This window comes from Nematolebias whitei, chromosome 16 (genome assembly GCF_014905685.2).
Source record: "Nematolebias whitei isolate Nwh7 chromosome 16, NemWhi1, whole genome shotgun sequence".
NCBI classification, from domain to species: Eukaryota; Metazoa; Chordata; class Actinopteri; order Cyprinodontiformes; family Rivulidae; genus Nematolebias; species Nematolebias whitei.
In genome coordinates, this window is record NC_056513.1 from 24,251,562 (window position 1) to 24,260,974 (window position 9,413).

The 9,413-nt window shown below is 40.1% G+C and overlaps 1 protein-coding gene across 1 annotated transcript in view; it reads left to right on the top strand.

Annotated features, from left to right (window-relative positions):
• Positions 1-8,416, top strand: part of LOC119422972 (fascin) — a 10,624-nt gene extending 2,208 nt beyond the window's left edge. Inside the window, exons 2-5 of the mRNA XM_037690383.1 lie at positions 3,417-3,573; positions 3,662-3,783; positions 6,367-6,537; positions 7,338-8,416. Of these exons, the coding sequence (XP_037546311.1) occupies positions 3,417-3,573; positions 3,662-3,783; positions 6,367-6,537; positions 7,338-7,543 (656 nt within the window). The 3' untranslated portion in view covers positions 7,544-8,416. The remainder of the gene's footprint in view (positions 1-3,416; positions 3,574-3,661; positions 3,784-6,366; positions 6,538-7,337) is intronic.
• The last annotated feature ends 997 nt before the right edge of the window (positions 8,417-9,413 follow it).

Below are 9,413 nucleotides of genomic sequence, written 5' to 3' on the forward strand. Positions count from 1 at the left end.
TCCAGCGGCTGGAGTCCAGGGGCTGGAGTCCAGCGGCTGGAGTCCAGGGGCTGGAGTCCAGCGGCTGGAGTCCAGCGGCTGAGTCCAGCGGCTGAGTCCAGGGGCTGGAGTCCAGCGGCTGGAGTCCAGCGGCTGGAGTCCAGCGGCTGGAGTCCAGGTAAGCTTCAGGTGGGTCGCTGGCAGTGATTCATCTGAACTTTTTTCTTTTTACCTTTTTCAACCAGCCGATCAGCGCACGGTCAAACAGCCACACGCAGCTGGTGATCCAAATTGGATCGTCAGCCGCGTGCGTCCGCTGACACAATCAAAAGACTGACCTGGCCTGCCCATCCAGCACATTATCTTGGCCCAGCCTGGCCTGAAATTCGGGCCATGCGCGGCCCGAGTAAAAAATTACAGCTCTAATCTGTTTCAACCGGCTGGGTTTGAGAGGACAGGAAGTAGAAAACACATAATGGCAGGTCCACCAGTAGAACCAGGCCCAGGACAATCGATCATCCACCCCGGCTGGCCCGACTCCAATAGGACAGGGAAAAAACACACAACGGCAGGTCCAGGACGGAGGCCATCAAGTTATTGTATAGGAGGAAAAACAAAAAGACAGAATCACATGTTAGGAAAGAATAAGTACAAATATCAACTATTCATTTGATGAAATGAGGTCAATTTGTCTCCAATAGTATAAGGTTATAGCAGCATAGGATAAGGAATAGGTCAGAAAACCAAGCTGATCAAATATAGGATTTATCAAAAAGGAAAGTCTTAAAACTGGACAATGTGTCAGCCTCACAGACAGAAACTGGAAGTTGGTTCCACAAGAGAGGAGCCTGATAACTGAAAGATCTTCCTCCCGTTCTGCTTTTGGAAACTCTAGGAACCACAAGTAAACCTGCAGTCTGAGAGCGAAGTGCTCTGTTAGGAAAATATGGAACAATAAGATCTGTAATATAAGATGGAGCTAGGTTGTTGAGAGCTTTGTAGGTTAGAAGTAAGATTTTGAATTCAATTCTGGACTTGACAGGCAGTCACTGGAGAGAAGCTAAAACTGGAGATATATCTCTCCCACTAACTCCAGTTAAGACTCTGGCAGCAGCATTTTGGATCAAATGAAGATGTTTTAATGAAGTATTTGGACACCCAGATAACAAACTATTGCAATAGACCAGTCCAGACATGATGAATGCACATATGATGGAATGAGGTCAGTTACATGTGACCTGCACGGGTTTAAGCATCCAGACTCTAACATGTGGTTTTGATTGAAACAATGAGCTTATTTTAATTATGACAGCTTTCGGTTACTGTTGTCTTTAACTCAAGAATCTTAAGTGTTTGAGTAAGTTTGGACTTTTTGCTGACTAAGTAAAAATAAAAATGGATCCTATTGCTTCACTCAAGAATCAGCTTGTTGGTACTGAAGATCTGTTTTTTTATAAAGCTGTTATTGCTGGTAGCTTTAATCAGTTTTGTCAAACCAGCACATGTTCATACTGCCTGGTTAGAACCCAGGAACTCAAACTGACACGAGAGGCTTGAAAACAACAACAGTTGTATTAACTAAAAACAAAAAGGCTGATGTGGTAGCTAAAACTTACATGAGCTGGTGTTAAATCACAAGGAGAACTGGACGTGGCATAAAGCGCAACGATGGCGAGCGGATAAGTGACAGTGGGAATAAATGGACTGGGTCAGCTGTGGAAGGAAGACAGCGGAGCCTATGAAACAAGGGACAGGTGTGGTCGTGGTAGGACTGAGGAGGAACAGCTGAATAGAGGAAGAAATGGCTGACAACCCAGGGGGATGCAATTAGGGAAAATAAACTAAACACCGATAAACACAACAAATGCAATTTAAAACGGAAATTCTACACAAAAATAATGTACATCTGTAAATGGTCAGGTTAGGCTGAATATGAATTTAATAGCATCCAAAGTCCAAAGAAAAACTTTGAGTAACCTTTAAAAAACCCTGAAGGATCAACTTTAAAAGATTCCATTGCTGACTCCTTGGACATAAAATATTCAAAAATGAGAGGTGACTCAAGACTTTTGCACGGTAATCTAATAAAATGAACAAAATGTGTGACGAGGGAAAATTTTATCCAAAAACTAGATCAGTTTAAAATCTTACTCCGACTTGTGTCACGTATTTGCTGGTGTGCCTAAAGGACCACAGTCCTGTTGCCTGAATCACTTTTGACTGAGCTTCATCTTTTCTACAGATAGCCTCGCATTGAACTCTAGAAAACTTCAGTTTGCAGAAGAGTACATGGCTGAGTCAATGATTCTACTTATCATCACCTTATCAAAGGGCGGCTGTGGCTGAGTAAACCTGTCGCGATAAACGATAAAACAATTAATCGCATGATAAATGAAAATTATCCACCTTGTTTTCATTTATCGACTATCGTTTCTTCGTGTCTCTCTCTTTCTATTGAAGACACTGGATGACAAAAGGCTCAACTCTGGCGCTCTTCACTGACTCCTCCCTTTCTCTTTTCTCTTTAAAATCAATTTTAACCATCTAAAATCGTGTTTTTGGATCGTTAAAAGCAGTTAAGCTGAGAAGCTAAGCTACGAGCTAAGCTAACCGGCCAACCTCGGGGGGGAAAAACCTCCGTCTTGTCGAAGCTCTAAAATTCACGGTTGAAACTCGTGCCTTCGTGTAAAAAGTTGTTTTTCTTTGCAAAAAGAAGCCAAAGACTTGTTTACTGATTTTTTAAATTAAATGCTTTGTGCGGAAAAATGCTGTGCTAAAGAGCTTAAACCACACTGAGCGTCCGCCATTTTGAGAAACGAAAAACAGGAATGAGAGACAGCCCATGTCACGTCAAAGGGCCTCCCTTCCATTTTTCTTAAAGAGACACGCTGCTCGCTCCCTCACTATCCATCCTTCGGGTCCAACAGTCTTATACTGCCATCCGGTGGTTGAAAAAAGGTACTACACACAAATTAAACATTTCTTCTTAAATTTAACAATAATTACTAGTTATTGTCACATTTAAAACTATATTGTCATTTATCACAATCATTTCTGAGACAATTAATTGCCCAGCAAAATTAGTTATCGTGACAGGCCTAGCTCAGTGGTTAGAGCAGTCATCTTCCAATGCAAGAGTTGGGGATTTGATTCCACCAGCAGTCACATGCCAAAGTGTCCCTGGGCAAGACACTGAACTCCTGAATGGGTAAATGAGGGCACAGAGTGTAGGGTAAAGAGCTTTGAGTGTCTTGATAAGATAGAAAGGCGCTATTAAGTACAGTCCATTATTTGTGGGTCTACACCTATAATTGCTGTATGCTGAGGATATCTTCTTTTTGTTATCTGTCATCAGAATCTTCATTAATTACAATTTGAGATAATTTCAAACCAACACATACAAATGAAAGCTGATGGCATATGAATTAATTTTCCAGGAATGGATCTGTCGGCTAATCAGACAGAGGAAGGGGACCAAGAAGTCTTCCAACTGGAGATGAACCGTGCAGACCGGAAGTGTGCTTTCAGAACTGCTGCTGGGAAATACTGGACTTTGACAGCAACTGGAGGACTGCAGTGCACTGCCTCCTCCAAGTACTCTCACCAACACACATACTATGACATAGGACGTTTCTCACTAAAGGACTGATAGTGAGTTCTATATTGTGCTGTTGCTTTTCAGGTCTGCAGACAGTCACTTTGAACTGGAGTGGTGTGATGGTCGCGTGTGTATCCGTGCAGCCAATGGCAAGTATGTGACTGCGAAGAAGAACGGGCAGCTAGCAGCAACCGTCGACGGTGCAGGTCAGTCACGCGTCTGATATTTATCGAACACAACAAAGGCGAGCTCAAAGTGCAGGAGGAGAACGTAACAAAATATTCAAACACCAGTTATTTGACCCTAAAACATCATGTTAAAGTTTTTTTTAACTGCATTTGGTGTAGCAATCTGCACTTTTGATGCTAATTATTTTTGGTTGAGTATGAAGCCATTTATAACGAAGTGCCTCAACAACAGTGATGTATTTTTATTTATGTGTGACTACAGCTTTTAATCTCTTAACAGTTTAAGGCTAAATATGCTATATACAAAGATTTTTAGGTAATTTGATTTTTGTAGAGCTTCTCAGGACCACACACTTGGTGTTTCATGACCCACGTTGGGGTCCCAACCCTGACTTTGGGAACTTGTGGTCTAATGAAGCTGACCAGTAAAAGAAGGCTGGGATTCTTCTTGGGTGGCAGCCTCCTCTATCTAAAAAATGTATTCTGAAAAGGATAAGAAGGCCGCGCTTTATAGCAGCAGCTTTGTGCACTCTGCTCATCTTTCAGACGGCTGTACATACATAGTCTCGTTGTATCCTGGTGCAATGATAATAAAGCTTATTCTGATTCGGGTTCTCTTGAACTTTTTATGGAAAATGTGCTAATCTATTGAGCAAAATACCACTTACCTAGATTAAAAAAAACTACCGGGTAAATTCATGTTTTCCTTTGTTTTTGTTTTTTTTTTACAAAGGTTTCATAAGGGTTAGGGGTTAACCCAGGTTTCTCATCAGGAACTTTCAAACTTAAAAAGAAAGGCCTGATCACACTATGATGAACTGGATGCTGTGCAGCTCTGCCCTAAATTGGCACAGTATAACTGACTTCATAGAGGTTCACTTACATGCAGTTTTTGTGTTTTGTGTAATGAAAAGTGTTGTTAACAGCATGCATTTGTGTATTCAGTCAGTTTTAGATGAGATAATATTTGCTCACTGACAAGATGAGGCTATTTGAAGCAGTTGAGACCTGTGCCTTTTTCATGTTTGTGATTACTAGGTCCAACCTAGTCCAATTTCCATCTCATGATATTACAGACAAAGATGGTAATTTAATCATTACAACAATACAAATAATAGAAAGTTTCAGATGGTGCACTTCAGGTAGTGACTTACTGTTAGGGAATTTTTAGTCAAAGTTTATGGATCCAACAATTTTCAGTCAGGTCATCTGGATAGTTTCTTTTTTTTTTTTTGCTGAAACGTTTCACCTTCCATCCAGAAGGCTTCATCAGTCAAGGAAACACACAACACAAAACTGATTCTTCCCCCAAACAACTTACTTCAAAGTGGAACAAACCAGTTATGTTGGTGCTAAGATGGTGTCTTTGGCACGCCCCCTCCTCTCGTGCCGGCCCTCTTCCTTGTCGACAGTCACTGGTTCAAAACCCCCCCAAAAAAGTCCATGCTCAATAATCCAGGTATACAATCCAACAATTTTCAGTCAGGTCATCTGGACAGTTTCTTGTTTTGCTGAAACGTTTCATCATCTTAGCACCAACATAACTGGTTTGTTCCACTTTGGAGTAAGCTGTTTGGGGGAAGAATCAGTTTTGTGTTGTGTGTTTCCTTGACTGATGAAGCCTTCCGGATGGAAGGTGAAACGTTTCAGCAAAAAAAGAAACTGTCCACATGACTTGACTGAAAATTGTTGGACTGTATACCTGGATTATTGAGCATGGACTTTTTTTTTTTTTAAGTTTATGGATGTTTTAACTACTACTGCTAAGAATGCTAACTGCCCATGAACCAAATGTTTGAGTTTAGTAGAGAGCTGGATGAGGAGCTAGGCATGCAGCTGTCGCTTCAAGAACGCCTTGGATTCTATGTGCTTCGCTGAACTGATAAGCGTATAAAAACAAGTTTCACACACGGCTCATGGCAGATTCTCGTGACTGGTTTTCATGTGTGTAATTCATGTATATCTGTGTAACCTGTCCTGAAAATCTAACCTTACAAGTAAATGCCAGTTAAAAATCTTCTGCAGCCGAGTGTGGTTCCTTTAGAGTAAGTAAGATAAAGCGAGAATATTTTTCTCCAACACTTACTGCAGTCATCTGACACATGTGTATAGCTGAGTGTCATCTGCATAGCAATGGAAATTTAGACTGTACTACTTTATGTTTGCCCAAATGAAGCATAACTCCAGTCAAAAGAATTAGTACAAGCACTAAACCCTGTAGAACTCAATAATAATGGAATGTTTGTGTTTTTGAAACCATTAGTGAAAAGGCCAGACTTCAGGGGTATCTGAGGCAGGCTTGAAACACAAGAGTCAGGGTGGCTTCTGGGTAATACCAGATGGCTAGGCCTCAGACTGACGAAGCCTCTTGGATGAGGGGCGAAACGTTTCTTTTTAACAAAAAAAACGAAGTCCAGATGACATGATTCAACCTTTTTTGTTGTTATATACCTGGATGACTGAGAAAACAAACTTTGTGAATAATGGAATGTCTTGATCAGTCACGTCAAATCCTTTACTAAATGAGAATTTACAAGTTAAACACGGAGAGACAAAAGTCCTTTATCTCAAGCACAGATCTAAATTAACGTCCTTCCTCAGGAGAGGCCGAACAGTTCCTGATGAAGCTGATTAACCGTCCAATCATCGTCCTCCGTGGGGAGCATGGCTTCATTGGGGCTCGTAAAGCTGGATTTCCAACCCTCGACTCCAACAGAGCGTCCTATGATGTTTTCCAACTAGAGTTCCATAATGGTGCTTACTCCCTTAAAGGTGAGTCATGCTATGAAGACAACAAAACGTATTAATAAAAATGTGGTGTTATTCTAGGATCTTTTATGCAAATATTACGTCACATAATTTGAATTGGAGAGTAAAGTTTTAAAGCACACTGCAACAAAGCTTCTTATATGAAGGGCACATGTAATGAATATGAAAAATAGCATTCGCCTCTTACATTTTCTGCATTCTGAGTACATATTTGCAATATGTGCAAGCACATTTGAAATAATTTATTTCTTCAAAATGAAAGGAACTACCGTATTTTCTGGCGTATAAGTGGCTCCGGAGTATATGTCGCATCAGTCAAGAAAAGCACCATGAAGAGAAAATACATATATAAGTCACATTTATTATGCATCACCGCAGACCTGTCGTGTTTATTATGCATTTATTTAATGGTCAAAACAGCTTCATTTCACCTGGGCGATGCCATCCATCCATCCATCGCGGCTGGAGCCACTTGCGCTCCAACGTTCCTCCGCCTGCACCAGCTGAGTGAAGCGAGCGTGCACGGGAGATCTTGCTGGTGCAGTTCTTTGAAATTTAATTGAATTGTTTAAAAAAAATAATAGTAATAATAAAAATTTTGCTGACCCCCAGGGGTCCAGGGACCGCAGTTTGAGGACCACTGCTTTAGACTATGCCAATATTCAAAATATCTAATGGGAAAACTATTCTGGCCATGTGAGCCAGTCATCTGAATTTCTCCACAACTTCATCATAACTTTAATGTCTACATAAATGCATGTGTCCCTGCGTGCCAGGGTTCATTTAGTGTCTTGTTTGCTCAGACTCTCAGGGGAAGTATTGGTGTGTTGAAGACGACGCAGCAGTTGTGTGCAGCAGCGCCATACCAGTCCAGTTCCTCCTGGAGTTTTGTGATCTCAACAAGATGGCCATTCGAGTTGTTGGGGGAAAATATCTTAAAGGGGATCATGCTGGAGGGTTGAAGGCCAACGCGGACTCCGTGGACAGCGCCACCCTCTGGGAATATTAGGAGGACTTCGCTGCTATCTGACACGACTTAAAAATGATGATGTTGTCTTGTGTTGTTTTGTGTTTCTGTGTGTGAGTGTAGTTGTGAATATTTTGAATGGCTGTGTGGTGGAAATCGAAGCTGATAAACTGGACGTCAAGACAGCAAAGTGCTGCAAACATTTGATTTTTTTTTGCTCATATCTTGCTGGACTCTTTTTAACTGACATTTGGGATTAACGTGAACTTGTTCTACTGAATGTGTGGCTTTTTTCACTTTTATCCCATCTTACACAAGCTGTACTTATGAACTGTTGATATTTGTGGTACTTTCTGCTGGTGTAACAAACGTAGAATTCTGCAACTCAGCTGCTTTAATGTCTTACTGGTTATATACACAGCTTTCATTTCTTGTTCACTTAAAAAAAAAAAAAACTAAAATAGACACACCGGATGAAGCAATGTTACTGATTTGCATCCCTCTGCTGTAAATACTGCTTTGTCTGTTGCTTTAAAATATTCCCTTCAAAACAACCATAGAGGAAGTTGGCAGATATTACATTCGTTCCAAGTTTTCTGCTTTTAGGCTGTCGTTAAAATCTCTAGCAAGATAAACCTCTAGGAAACAGTCAGTGATCAAAGATTTCAGAATCAGATTCTCTGTTTATTGCTTTGATAAGATAATTGTCAAAAGATTTTCAACCATATTCAAAAACTGCACAAATGTCAATAATTTACAGAAGCATTTAAAATAACTCAAATAAGAGGGATTTTTTTTAAATTTTCTAATAAAAGCAGTGACAGGGAGGCAGTAAATGAGGCCATTTTAGAACACAAGGACATAAAATGCACAAACATACCGTCTTAAAATACTGAACTGTAAAAAAAAAAAAAAGACCAAAAAATAGCACAATGTGTTTGCCACTTAAAGTTGAAAGCACAAGTTTGTTGTTGGACCTGTATTAGATGCTGCTACTGATTTGTGCACACAATGGTGGACAAAGGCCTCTGGCTTTTATTGTGGCTGTGCCTTCCATTTAACATTTACTCTATTTCTTTCTTTTTGTTAACCTGAACAGAAAAAAAAAGTGAATAAACTTCTGTCTCTTACAATAAACTTTCTCTTTTTATTTGCTTTTCTCCAAGTAATGTTTTTTTTATAAATTTTACCAAAAACCTGTTGATGGAAAAGTCTGAATTATACAGCAGATAAGGTTTTAGCAGTAAGTCACATAGTTTGGTAAGTTTATGTTTTTCTGTTGCCTTAATGGTTTTGGACAAAAAGACTCAAAATATTGAGCATTGCAAGTTTCACCAAAAGTTCATGCTTAGCAGGTACAAATCCAACAATGTTCAGTCAGGTCATATTAGCGGTTTCTTTTTTGCTGAGACGTTTCGTCCTTCAGGACTTCTTCAGTCTGAGGAGCCACAAACAAACTGGAGTCCCACAATTATGGTGCACCCACAATACGTCCTTGTGGGACTCCAGGTTGTTTGTGGTTCCTCAGATTGAAGAAGTCCTGAAGGACGAAACGTCTCGGCAAAAAAAGAAACTGTCTAGATGACATGACTGAACATTGTTGGATTGCAAGTTTCATTTTGAGTGAACATACACGACCCAGTGGATTTCTGTTTCAGCCATGTTCTCATTTAAGAATAATTCTTTAAACTGAGTTTTATTTTTTTGATCAGAATAATTTAAAATCAAAATCTGTTCTACTCTTTGGTGCATGACGAGTGCCGCTGCGTAAAATAATAATTTATCCTCAGCTAAGCATGTTCAGGTCAGCTAATGCTAGCATACTAGCAAGAAACCACGCTAAATTTCCGTGTTTTCCGGTTTAATATTACAGTACTTTAGTCAAAATAGTCAGATTTTTGGTTTAAATCTT